The sequence below is a fragment of the Leptinotarsa decemlineata genome, unplaced genomic scaffold (genome assembly GCF_025532065.1).
Source record: "Leptinotarsa decemlineata unplaced genomic scaffold, Ldec_3_MD MMD2_tig00001973_RagTag_RagTag, whole genome shotgun sequence".
NCBI classification, from domain to species: Eukaryota; Metazoa; Arthropoda; class Insecta; order Coleoptera; family Chrysomelidae; genus Leptinotarsa; species Leptinotarsa decemlineata.
Window position 1 is genome coordinate 4087050 of NW_027412572.1, and position 13895 is coordinate 4100944.

Below are 13895 nucleotides of genomic sequence, written 5' to 3' on the forward strand. Positions count from 1 at the left end.
ATGACAATAAAAGACTATTAGTACACAATCACGTAAAATCTTTATTCAATTTGGAAATGATTGGAAAGGAATCAGGTGAAAAATTGCGAAAACTTTTGGATACAGTTTCCAAGAATTTGAGAGCGCTTGAACAATTGAAACAGCCCACAAAGCATTGGGATACTCTTATTGTATTCCTGATTCAAACTAAATTAGATTCAGTAACAGTTCGTGAATGGGAAAAATATAGAGTCGATAAAGACGTTCCTACTTTAGATGATCTAAAGAGATTTCTAAAATCTCGAGCTGATTTCTTAGAAACGTTAGAATCAAATCAGAACGAAAGGGTTGTCGATAAAAAATACAATAAGCAAAGCGGTACAAGAGGTTTTCACATCACTAGTACGGAAAACAAACCAAAATGTGTATTTTGCAAAGGAGCGCATTACAGTCAAACGTGTGAAGATTTCTTGAAACTTTCTGTTAGCGAAAGAATCGAACGTGTAAAAAATTCAAAACTATGCACAAATTGCCTTCGTCCGGGTCACTATAGCAAAATATGCCGTTGTTCAAATTGCAAAAAATGCAACGGTAAGCATCACACCCTAATTCATATGGACTACACCCAGAATAATACGCCTGTTCCAATTTCCGATAATTCTCAAACTTCTAATAATGCAGTTTCACATGCATTATCTGCAAATATTGCTAACAAATGCGTATTGCTGTCAACAGCATTGGTAAATATTGCGGATAATGATTCAAACATTCACACCATTAGGGTTCTATTAGATTCAGGTTCAGAATCAAGTTTCATGAGAGAGGATACGTGTAGGAAATTAAATTTAAGCACTTTACCTACTAATGTAGAAGTATGTGGTCTCAATCGTACTACTTCCTACATCAAGTCGAAATGCGAAGTCAATATCCAATCTCAACACAATTCTTTTCGTACAAACATTCACTGTTATGTACTTCCGGAAATCACAGGAAAATTGCCGGATACAAAAATATCAAATCACTTCAGACTAAATATTCCACATGACATAAATCTTGCAGATCCGAATTTTTACGAACCCAGTTCAATTGATATGTTGATAGGAGCGGATCACTTCTATTCTTTAATATGTGTAGGTCAAATTTCTCTGGGGCGTAACGAACCAATTTTGCAAAAAACTCAACTTGGTTGGGTCATCTCAGGGCCCATTAGTAAATCATTCTCGAAAAGAGTTTCTTGTCATTTCACTCACAACCCTGACATTCAGAACCAATTAGCCCGTTTTTGGGAAATCGAAGAGATATTTCCGAACAAAGCTTTATCGGAAGAGGAGAAATTATGCGAAGAGCATTTCCTTCAAAATACTAGTAGACTAAGCAATGGCAGGTTTGTAGTTAAAATTCCATTCAAGAAATCTTTAGAAAATCTAGGCGAATCGCGTGAACAAGCTAGAAAGCGTTTCCTTTCCCTAGAAAAAAAGCTTAATGAAAACAGTAAACTCAAATCTTTATATAGTGATTTCATGGCGGAGTATGAAAGTTTAGGTCACATGAACAAGATTAATGAAGATGAAACAGTCAAATATTCCTTTTATCTGCCACACCAAGGAGTTATGCGCGAAGACAGCGTATCGACGAAACTTCGCGTTGTGTTCGACGCATCTGCCTCTACTTCATCTCAATATTCTCTACACACAAAAAAAAAAAATCTTGGATCAAGCATGACTGCATTGACTCAAGAAAATGATTTGTTTGTATATAACGAAAGAGATAATTTGTTCATTTCAAAAAAATCAATTTTTTTCATTTTGAGAAATTAATATATTCACTTTGACATAATCACGGTTTTGAGTTTAAAATCAATTTACTCTATTATATAACATAATTTTCTTGATCTGAAATTATGAATTACTCACAGTGAGAATTGGATTCATTCACTCCAAGAAAAATACTTTGTTTGTGTTAAATATTGATTACTTTGAATGGAAAGAATTATATTACCGATCTGAATCTATAAATTTTTCATGATGAGACTTTTTCATTCTCTCCCCAACAAAATCATTTGTTTAGGTCAAAATATGAGATGAAATCATATATTCCTAATCTGATTCCATAAGATACTCTCAATGAGACTTCCGTTCATTCTCTTTATCAAAACCATTCCTTTCATTAAAAATATTTATTTACTCGATCAGAAAAAATGATATTTTTGATATGAAAAACTGAATTGTACATGACAATAAGTTGGTTTTCTCTCTTTAACAATACCAGTTGCTTCAATCGAACATTTCTTACTTTCAAAGAATAGTTTCATATTCTTGATTTGAAATGAATCCAAATTGCTTGCGTAAAAACAATTTTTCACTTTAAATATATCATTTTCATTGCTTGCTCAGGTGGAGAAATGCATTTTCAGGGCTAGAAACGTATCGTTATGTTATACTGTGAAAAATTGACATGAACATTTCTTGTCAAAATTTATATATGTTGTATTTATGCAACCAGTAAACAAAATTTATTTGGACTTCAACTTTGTGCAGATGTCAGAAATACTAAAGTGCTATATAGGTACTACCTAATGAAAGATAGTTGAAGTTTCGGCAGAAAATATATGACAAGTAATTATGAGGAATAGTAGAGATTTAGTCTGAATACAATGTTTTGTTGTACAAACAGAAGCTTGATGTAATATACATAATGTAGTGTCAAAAATAATTGAAACAAAAGTATTCATTGAAAAGTTTTATTGAATAGTATATTGTATAAAAACAAAATTCGGGTGTAAAACAACTAAAAATACAATTCTTTGGTCGAAATGATTTTGTCTATCTAACCTAAGATACAATGATTTTATTACTATGAGATCACAGAAAAATAAAAAATTAACATTTTTTAAAGGAACTATTCAGTCTTTTCGGTCTGAATCAAAAACATTTCCAAAGTCACTGGTCAAAAGATATAGAAGAAATATAAAATATTGTAACATTTAAAGCACATTCGAAATGAAACTGTTATCCCTATGCCCTGCAATCATAAAAACAGTGGAGTTAACCAACTAAAACATGTAGATCCATAGAAATGGTAAAAATATAAAACAAAACCAACATATTTGCTAGGGTGGATCATATATTGACACAATTCTTCTTATATAAACTGAACCAACCTTCCTCAAAAATAAAATTTGATGAAACATGTATGATAACAGTAACACAGTACTTGAACCAGTAGTGTGCATGTCCAAGATAAGGATGAACAGCATGGGAATCAATGGGGATCTCGGTAACTGTAATAGTTACACAGTAGTTCTAGTTGGGCACGAAGTTGCGCAAATAAGTGATCAATAAATAGATGTTGAGAAATACAGAAAATATTGTTTACTTCCGAAGAAAGTCGAAAACAAAAAACAAAATTTGGCGGTTCGGTTTGTATTTTGTCCTGAAGTTATTTGAAAAGTTTCTAAAAAACCAAACGCACTTTTTTTATGCCACTTTTCAGCTCTACAAAATGGCGTTCACAAAATCTCCGCACAACGTTTCGTTTCGAAGAAACCATCATCAACTTTGTTTTTTATATGACACGAAAAAAAGTACACCCTGCATGACATTACAATAAAAAATGCCATGTCACGTATTTTTGGTGTCATATAAAAAAACTAAGTTGATGATGGTTTCTTTGAAACAAAACGTTGTAGGGATATTTTGTTAACGCCATTTTGTAGAGCTGAAGAAGTGGCAACGAGACAGTGCCTATATATGGTTTTTTCAAAACTATTCAAATAACTTCAGAAGAAAAATAAAAACCAAACCGCCAAATTTCGTTTCTTTTCCGAATATATCCAGAAGTAAACATAAATATATTGACATCTAATTATATTGACCCCTTAATTGCGCAACTTTTTGCTTATTCGACCTATTGATGTGTAACTCTTACGGTTACCGAGGATCACCATGCTGTTCCTCCTTATCTTAGGCACACTGTACTTATACATATTCAGTTTTCATTTTATGAAGTGAAATATTCATGGTAGATAAAGATTCAAACAGAAACATAACTTCTTCCATTGCACAAAGTGTGTATGACAGTGGGATCAGATGAATAACAATTCTTGAGATCTAAAACTTTCAATTGTGTTTGGTGTATCACTTCAAAAGCTTCAAAATGTTTACTATATTCCAAACATTTTAGTGCATTACAAATGAAACGAATATTCCCATCAAAAGCAGTTTTATCAACTATGATATGTTTGACATGAAATAAATATGGGATTTCATTCTGAACTTCATAAACCAACACTGATCCAACATTGTACTTCACCCCATTCAACTCATACCAATTAATTCCATGGAAATTCTCAAAACTAAAATTCAACCCTTTGGTGAAGTTTTTATCAAGTTCATAACATTTACCAAAGTTCTCAACTACATTGAACCCTCTGTTACTAATGAAACGGAATAAATTTTTCAGTTGATTTCTGAGAGCAAGACTAAGAGGTAAATTCTTCCTACTCCTTATATGATGTGCAGGTGATTTGAAATCTCTGTGCTTTCCTTCGAATCGTATACTCGAAATTATAGTAAGTGGGCCCATTTTCGCAACTACACGAGCATAATGCAGTAGGAAATGGTGTTTAGGCTTGAGGTTTGTATTAAAAAGGTTAATGAATAGTTCATGATGGGTTTCCACTAAAAATTTCAATAAATCAATTGATTCTTGCGTTAAACTAGAGCAAGTCACAATGGTGGTTATGTTGAGAAGTGTTAAATATAATTCCCATAATACATCATTTTCAGGAACTAAATCTCCAACAAAAAATCTAAAATTTTTAACTAGATTATGCATTTCGGATGCAGAAAATATAATGCATTTTTTGTTAAGATGTTCTTTAGTGATATGAGGAGGAATATTTTTTTCAGAAGATTCATACTGATAGTGCTGTATTCTATCATTGAGTATTCCCAATGAAAAATAATTTTTACTTATCATTCCATCTATCAAAAAAGCCATATCATATCTATGTACACCTTCAAAAAGATCATGCATAATGTCACAGGAAAAATTGTTATAAATGTGAAAATTTGGTAACACATTGAACACACATCTTTCCTTGATTCCAATATTATTCTTCAGGTTATCCTCGTAGTTTTTTACTATCCTCAAGTTATTTTCATTTTCCTTCAGCATAAAGTTCATTTCATTTTTAGTCGATGTACAGAATCTGCAATAATATGTGGAACTGAAACTTTCGTGTAAACCAAACATAGAATGTATCCCCAAATTGTCCCCCAAGAATGCAATAGTTGTGAAATATATTCGTTTTTTCTCAGATGAAATATTCACCTCGATTCCGTGCGATTCAAGATGTTTTAGATCTGTTATTAATTTTCTAAAAACAACGTCATTGCCAAATTGACCTCTTTCATTACTATTGAAAATTAAAGCCAAAAATATATTCTCCAAACGAGTGTAATACTCTGGAGGTATAGTGGGAATTGAGAAGTATATCGTTCCTATTTTGTAATTACCAGCTGTACTGCCTAATGGATTACCAGGTTCGAAGTCATCGAAGTACAGTACCAGAGGAAACAAATCATCTTTATGTTCATGTTCAATTTCATTCCAGACAGATCCATTCACACTATTCGATATAATTTTGTTATCAAGAAAATTTTTTAAACATTCATTCTTATAACAGTTTATTATTTTATAAACATGTGGCAATTCAAATAAATGTGTGAGTGTTTTATCCAATGGAATGTAATAGGCATATTTGCGTTTCAGATGTATGGAAATTTCACCTTTTTTTTTCTGCTGTTCAGGAACGATTCCAATTTGAATCTCTTCAGGTCTAATGAAAGTATTCAAATTTTGGAAGTATTGCATTCGTTTATACTCTGTTTTGAGTTCTGAAAAAGGGTTACATAGTAATTGAAAAACTATATTAATTTTTGTTCGGTGCTCTTCCAATTGTAACAAATCAAATACACAGTTCTTGGTTGCTCTCATTATCACTGAAATGAATTCGTCCATTTCTAAAACAATATCTTGTATATCATTTCTGGTCAAGGTTAACTTGTCATACAAATTTGCCAGGAAAAATTTTATCGATTCATTGAAAATCTTTTTGAATTGTTCAGTGTTATCAAGATTTTCACATTTATCAACAATTGGTGCTGATTCTGGAATATTCGAAGAAGTATTATCTTTAGCAATAAATAACTCATTGTCATCGACCAAAAATTTATTGTTACTGTTACCACATGATGTATTATCAGAATTTGAATGTTTTTTTTTTATGTGTTCTCTCAAATTATGTTTCTTGTTATAAACTCTTCCACATCTCGTAAAGGGACAACTGAAGTAGTTCATTATTTTGTGAAAAAATTCTATATGAAAAATATATTTCTTAAAGATTGCAAAATCTTTGCCACAAATATTGCACTTCATTTTTCAAAATCTTTACCACAAATATTACAGTTCATTTTAAATCAAATGCTCAAAAATAACAAATTCGATGTATCATTGCCTGGATATATGCAGAATATCTGATAAATAAGGAGGTACATTATCAAATTTGGTGTCAATATTGAAAACACATTTCTGAATCAACACCCATAAATATTCACATTGCGCTGGATATTTTATATCCAAAACATGAAATATTTTAAACAGGGTGTCGAAGCAAGGTACTATTGATTTAAAATGATAACGAATCTTATCAATGATGATATAAAAATTACTGGGACAGTCATAAGGCCCTTCAATCAAGATGAATGGTTGCAAAGTTGTTTTCTTTGCAGCTGCCTGATCTCTCAAGTTTTTGAGTTTCTCCTCAATTTCAGAGACACTCTGTAATGGAAAGTGTTCAATAAGTGGCAACAAAATCTAAAAATGATTTCAAAAGAATAAGGAAAATGGTGGCTACATACCGTAACATGCACAAGAAACCCCTCCTGGCATTCCACTGTAGAAAATTTCCAAGTTTTATTGTTGAGTTTCACTCTACCTCTCGGTGGAATCAATTGAGGTAGAAGCGAAATCTGTTTAATCAATTTGACATCTGCAAAATTATATATGTATATTATTATGAATTCGATAATTCTAAATACGCAGATATAAATTAACAGAAATAATTTTATCAACCAACAACTATTCAACAATGAAATATACAAGGTCTCAATTATTATATGAAATGTTTCTTCTTGAAAAATTCTTTCAAGAAAAAAAATTATAAATAATATGTCAATGTTTTCCATGTGGTTTGTGAAACTGTAAGTAGTTAAAACCTTGTAGTGTTATTATTATAAAAATGATAATTATTTGGACATTTCTTCTTACCATAATACTATTTTGGAAAATATCTCATGATCTTTTATATACACAGAGCAAGTAGGTAGTTTTGATTTTATGAAATTATATTATTGGACCATATTTGACATGTCAATGTTAGATATGGCAACACTGTTACCACGAAATGAGTTTCATACATTATAAATTTTCAATTCATAATTATTCCTAGGTATTTTAGGAATGTATTATAGGTCATATAGTTCAAAATACCCTGATAAACTAACATTAGGAGAAGGTAGCCTATGACTGACTATAGTCGAGTAAAAATACGGGAAATTTAGAAAAATAGACTGAATTCTATTTTCATTTCTGGCCAGACTCGGTATTTTTGATAAACTAACCTGTATTTTCGGTAGATTCAATTTCTTCTATCAAGCTCACCAACAGTTTGTCTACTGCAATATTTTTCTTATATTCCAGAACTGACTCAAAAAATGGTTCCCATTTGACATAAAAGCTCATACTCGACGAGGGGTAAAGTCTCTCAAAATCTTTGGCAATCTGAAATTTGTTACTATGTTGAATAAAATAGTTTCACAGTAACCTTTATGAAAATACCAAATTTGTATAGGTCTCTCAATTGGGTGAAAGTTACACCTAACTCACCAATGAAATGCCTCTGGGATCAGTCAAAACTGACCAAAGTTTTAAGAATTCTGCGGCTGACTCACACTTTTGCTCTCTTCTTTTGTCATACAGCAGATCCCATTTATTTTCCACGGTGGTCCATGGATCTGAATTATGTAATAGCCATATGTAGTTTTGGTCGTCTTGAAGTTCTGCTGGATAAGGTAAAAAGCATACACAATATTATTAGATGTTGATAATAACAAGTATGGGTACCTACTATTTTGAGGAACTTACCTGCAACTGTATCTGTCGCCTCCTTTTCGGGAATATTTTCAGTGGAATTCCAAGAAGACTTCCTTTTTCGTGACTTCAAAGTTATTGCATCGTCACATTTATATATAATGTTTCGGCATTTATCCACCAATCGCCCTTTTGCCACAATTGATTTTCCTGTTACAGAGTGTCGTTTCTTTATAGCAGGAATATAGTATATTCCAGTTGTTTCTGTTGGAAAGAGTTGGACAATTTTAGCAGCTAATATAGTATACTCGTCATGACTAAGTCTTCTGAAAATATACAAGAATACAAACTATAAGGTACAACCACTGCCATAAAAGATGTTTGTATATAAAAAACCCAGTAGCAGGAAATCTACATTGTCTTTATAAAGTATTTTATGGTGACAGTAAATTAAAATAAATGACATACTGCTTTATGATGTGGTTATATAAGTGTTTCATAATAATGTCCACCAAACGAGTTCTTCTTGTTCCATCCAATTGTTTTTTTGTTTCATAATACTTGAGAACACTATTGCCCATTGGTGATGTTTGGAGAATTGTTTTCAGGTCGAAATCGCTGAACTTAGGCCGAATGATCAAGTCCAAATTATCACCAAAGTATTCATCAACGTGAAAAGAACTGTCGGCAGGAAGGGAAGAAGGTTCAGTTGAGCAATGGCTTATAGTGCTTGTCGTCTGGATGTCACTAAATTCATTGATAATTTGGATCAACTCGTGAGGTTTAGGACTTTTATTGATTATATTTTCCGCGATATTTTCTTTCTGAAAGAAAAAAACCACTTCCACACCATAATATTTCAAACCCGAACCCAACTTACTTGAGAAACAATGTAGTCATGTATCTTTTTTTTAATCATAATACGCTGCCCTATGAGAGGAACTAATTCTTTTAAATATTCCTCAGTAAGGAAAGGTAAATCCTCAACTGTTACTTTGTTATCTGAAATAATATTGCATTAATAAGTGAGTTATGTGAAATGTAAGTAAGCTTCAATTATCGAGTAGATTATTGATTTTTCTGAAAATCTTGGTCTTATTGAAATATGTGCATCTCAAGCTATAGTTTGAGAATTATTGGGAAATATTGTGTCCATCGTATCCCTCAAAAAAATCTAAAAACCACTGTATATTTGATTCATCTCGAACATCAACTGAAAAGTAGGTTCTTGAACTCTACTTGTTCCTAGTAGATCATATTTTTTATTGCATAAAGTGGTTCCGTCATCAGTAATTACGAAAACTAATCCTAAAATCCTATGAAATCAACTTTTACTGTAAACAAATGAAAAGCTGAATTCCTGTGTGATTTTCTGATTTTAAAACTCGAAAAATATAAGTATGGATTTTTGCATGAAATAAAGAATCCCTTTAGATACTTCTAGTAAAATTTTCAGAAAAATAACACTGCCACATCATCTTAGAGTCTCAGATCACAAAATGCATCCCGAAAATGAGCTGCAAATTTCTGAAATTATGGAAAATAAATGTAGGGAAATGAAAAAATAAAATTTTTAAAATAGCGAAAATAAACTTTAAAGTCATACCTACAATATCTCGGAAATATAATATATTCCGAGATATTTTCATAAGAAACCTATTGTAACCTCCTCTAACCGGAAGAACAGATACACTTTTTAATATTTATTCTTATATGTACAAAGTGTCCAATTTTAGATACTTTTGCATGATATCTCAGTTGTCTTTGGAGATAGAAAGCTGCGGTCTTCACATTACTGCTCTACTTTTTTTTTAAATATTGCTGACAACAGAACTTCCATAGCTCTCCCTATTTTTTGAGAAAAAGGGCGAAATTGAATTTCCAACTTTTAGTAGAACACGTCCTGTATCTTGGTCACATTCAAACCTGTCGGTTTTATTTCCATTAACGTTTGAATTCAGAAAATTGAATAAAAATATTTTTTTCAATGAAACACCCTGTATATTTCTCTATATTTCTAAAAGGATTATTTCAAGTCCATTAAAATTACATAATAGTTGATATTTCACTTCGTTTTAATGGGTGTATAATAACATGTGGATAATTGAATAAATCTAGGTACTGCTCATTTTGTTGAATTTGGCATTATTCAAAATATTCAAGTGGTTTTACAAGTTCTGCTTCAAACACAGTTTGATTAATTTTATAAAACATCATCTATTATATACCAGGCATGGACGCAATGATATAAATAATGAGGTATACCTAGATCAAGTAACAAATCATCAATTAAAAAAATATTCCTTTCATTCGGTATATATAGGTACTAAAGACTTCAAACAAGCCACACAATGTTTAATTACAGATTATTTCCGGGTAATTTCTTGTAATAGGTACTTACCGAGGAATTTTGATATGATTATATCATCAGCCTTCCACAAATTCAGAAGTTGTTGGATATCCATGCCCACGTTTTCATAACACAACACTATTTACTCGGTTTATTCTGTGATATAGTGGCGATTAGAAACGATACAGCAAAAAATAGAAAACCGGCTTCTGTCTGATGCCTCAACGTCTCTTAACTCAAGACCTGATTTGGATTTATGGCGTGACTTGACGAAGGTCACTGGCAGATTCGCGGTTAGCAAGTCACATGATAAATAATAAACGTTGCCAAGTGTATTTTTCATCGCTAGCCTATCGGAAATTCAAGAGAAGTGATATGTCCTCTGATAGCTGAATTATTAATATGAACTTATAACTGAATATGATCTCAGAGTTTCTATGATATTGTTGTTGCCATTGCCAAATGTGTACATCATGACAAATAATTCCCTATAGTTGAATTTATTATAGGAATTTGATGAATTAGCTTTCAATTTAAATAGTTTGAAGAAATATAAATATTTTGATGTAACCGCAAATTCAGAAGGGGAAAAATATCTCAAATATGAATAAAATTATAACAAATTGTCATTCAAAATACTTACTTAACTATAGGTACCTCATAGGTACAATCTCTGGCGCTGCCATCATCTTAATTTGAATTCCAAATTGCGTAAATTTTGAAATGAGGTCTTTTTATATAATATCATGTGCTTTATTATGCGTAACTGCAGTTTAATTGAACCTTTTTTGAGATTTGGTACGCCTTGAATTTTGTCGAAATAACCATTTTAAGTAGGTACACATAAAATTAATTCGAAAGAATTTTTGTCTACTTTCTCACGTATACCTATTATAGATATCAAACACTGAAAAATATTATGCTGCTTATTCTCATTTCCCAATTTATACAGCAGATTGTAATAGAAGTTGTCGACAGCTTCGGTCACCGTTTTTTTTCAAGTTGGCCTTTTTGCTTTTCCTATGAATTTATTGAAATCAATCGGTCTTTGTGGCATCACCGCCTAGCTACCAATTCTCAAGAAACCAGCATTATTGAAATGAGAAAATGATAATGTCAAATGGTTATGATGATTTACTTACTACAATAAATTTTCACTTCCAAAATAAAGATAAAAAAGTCAACGGTAATAATCAAAAATTTAGAGTTACTTGCCAATGTTTCAAACATAATTGAAAGTTCACCTTGCAACTGAAAAACTTGTTTTCAAGAATTTTCTGTAAATGTGATACCGAACATTATCTAAAAGACCAAGAAGGAAGCATATTTTTTGAATTGAAGAAATACATATTTGACTTATTCTATATGAAGGAAAGAAAGTATTCTCTCGAAATATTACGTTTATCAATTCGAATAAATTGTCAACATAAACCTGAAAAAACTATTTCTTTTTATTCAAAACAATGCATTTTTCTGTTCTGGTTTTGAGAAAAAAGAGGTATAGAATCAAGATATTGGGATTATTGATTGGAACAAATTAATAGTATCAACTTGAAGAAACTATTTCTTCATTTGAAACCAATGCATATGATTATTCTTTCATCGAGGAAACATAATTGTTGAATCAAAAAATTACCTTTTTCTAATTCAAACAAATGGTAATGTCAACCTGACAAAATTATGTTTTTTCATTCAAAACAACGCAAATTCATATACTTGCACCAAGAAATAGAGTATTGAAACAAAATATTATGTTTTTTTGAATGAACAAAAGCGTTAATATCAAGTTGAATAATTCATACTTTCATTTTTATAATGGCATGCTTGGCTTAAGTATATATTTCAAAAAAATTATCCTCTCCTCTTATGAAAAACAACTGTTTTGTGGCAAAAAAATATGCTTAATTCAAAGGAGAAATTTACTTGAATTTTCAAAGAAATGACTCTTCTCAATTTGAGAACTTTTTTTTTTGTGTGTAAATGACCTTCAAATGGTAGGCCCCACGATTCAGAGGGAATTAATTTCTCTAGTTTTGAGTTTTCGCGAGTATGCTTACGTGGTATGCGGTGATATTGCAAAGATGTATCGTCAAGTTCTCATACATCCGGAACAAAGATCTCTTCAAAGAATCCTTTGGCGAAGAAGTCCCGATAATCCTATCTCGGTGTATGAACTGAACACGGTTACATATGGTGAAGCTGCTTCATCATTCTTAGCAATACGGTGTCTTTTTCAGTTAGCCACTGAAAATGAATCAGCTTACCCTCAGGCAGCAGATATCATTAGAAAAAACTTCTATGTAGACGATCTTTTGTTTGGAAGAAATTCCATCGAAGAAGCAGCCCGTCTTTGTAAAGATGTATCTTCCGTACTAAAGTCTGGTTGTTTTGAATTACGAAAGTTTTATTCTAACAATCCGAAGGTATTGCAATACGTTCGTGATCTGCAACATGATTTGAATGTAGTTGATTTTGGAATCAATGAAAATGCTAAAACCTTGGGCTTAGCTTGGCTACCCAATACAGATATGTTGGTATTCAAAATAAATATACCAGATAACAAAAATGCTACAAAACGAACAATTCTCTCTTGCATTTCCACAATTTTCGATCCACTTGGCCTCCTCAGCCCAGTTACAATAACATCAAAAATCATCATGCAAAAACTATGGTTAGAAAAGTTGGACTGGGATGAGCGCCTCCCTACGAATCTCGAGTCGTTCTGGAGCGAATTCAAAGCAGAACTTTCTTCTTTAAATCATGTACAAATTGCTAGGCATGTTCTTTGCAAAAATCCGAAACGAGTAGAAATGCATGGGTTTTGTGACGCATCTCAAAGTGCTTATGGTGCTAGCATATATATGAGATCAGTTGATCAAGATGACGGCATCCACGTCAACTTGTTGTGCTCAAAGGCCAAAGTGGCACCACTACACACTATTACAATACCTAGATTAGAGTTAAACGGTGCGCTCATGCTCTCGAGGCTTGCGGAAAAGGTCTCGGATGCGTTGGATACAAACATTGACAGGAGAATTTTCTGGGCGGACTCTACCATAGTGTTGGGTTGGCTTAAAACGCCACCAAATCAACTAAAGGTATTTGTAGCAAACCGCGTAGCGGAAATACAGCAAAAAACGAGCTCCGATTCTTGGCATCATATATGCAGCGGTGATAATCCTTCAGATCTATTATCAAGAGGCGTAAAACCGGCAAAGCTAGTCTCATGTTCGCTTTGGTGGCATGGCCCTTCTTGGCTCATGCGAAGCGAAAATGAGTGGCCCGTAACAGGCACAGATAACATCAAAGACCTTCCTGAATTGAAGAGAATTGTAAGTTCATTTCATACTGCAAACAAAACGAAAATGATTGATTTCGAAAAATTTTCAAATATAAATAGACTCGAAAGGTG

At 32.1% G+C, this 13895-nt stretch overlaps 1 protein-coding gene across 3 annotated transcripts; it reads right to left on the bottom strand.

The window, feature by feature from the left end:
* Positions 1-5036: 5036 nt before the first annotated feature.
* On the bottom strand, positions 5037-12246 carry LOC141482825 (uncharacterized). Of its 3 annotated transcripts, none has more exons than XM_074176699.1 (8): positions 10535-11871; positions 9014-9135; positions 8602-8957; positions 8188-8459; positions 7930-8105; positions 7665-7824; positions 6903-7033; positions 5037-5191 (listed from the first exon to the last, which is right to left on the bottom strand). In XM_074176699.1, exons 1-8 carry the CDS (start codon positions 10596-10598, stop codon positions 5174-5176), a joined length of 1299 nt encoding a protein of 432 aa, XP_074032800.1. In that variant the 5' UTR covers positions 10599-11871; the 3' UTR covers positions 5037-5173. The 3 variants fall into 3 exon arrangements, with proteins under 3 accessions (XP_074032800.1, XP_074032798.1, XP_074032797.1); XM_074176697.1 differs by lacking the exon at positions 5037-5191 and adding an exon at positions 6193-6822 and having other exon boundaries at positions 7930-8102; positions 10535-12246; XM_074176696.1 differs by lacking the exon at positions 5037-5191 and adding an exon at positions 6193-6822 and having other exon boundaries at positions 10535-11872.
* Between the last annotated feature and the right edge of the window lie 1649 nt (positions 12247-13895).

What these genes read in the sequence shown, in the direction of transcription:
- LOC141482825 (XM_074176696.1), bottom strand. Translation starts at nt 10,598, where the DNA reads ATGGATATCCAACAACTTCTGAATTTGTGGAAGGCTGATGATATAATC. An exon ending in ATGACTACATTGTTTCTCAA is followed by an intron (nt 8,958 to 9,013) that starts GTAAGTTGGGTT and finishes TTTTTCTTTCAG; the next exon opens with AAAGAAAATATCGCGGAAAA. An exon ending in TGAATCTACCGAAAATACAG is followed by an intron (nt 7,034 to 7,664) that starts GTTAGTTTATCA and finishes ATAATTTTGCAG; the next exon opens with ATGTCAAATTGATTAAACAG.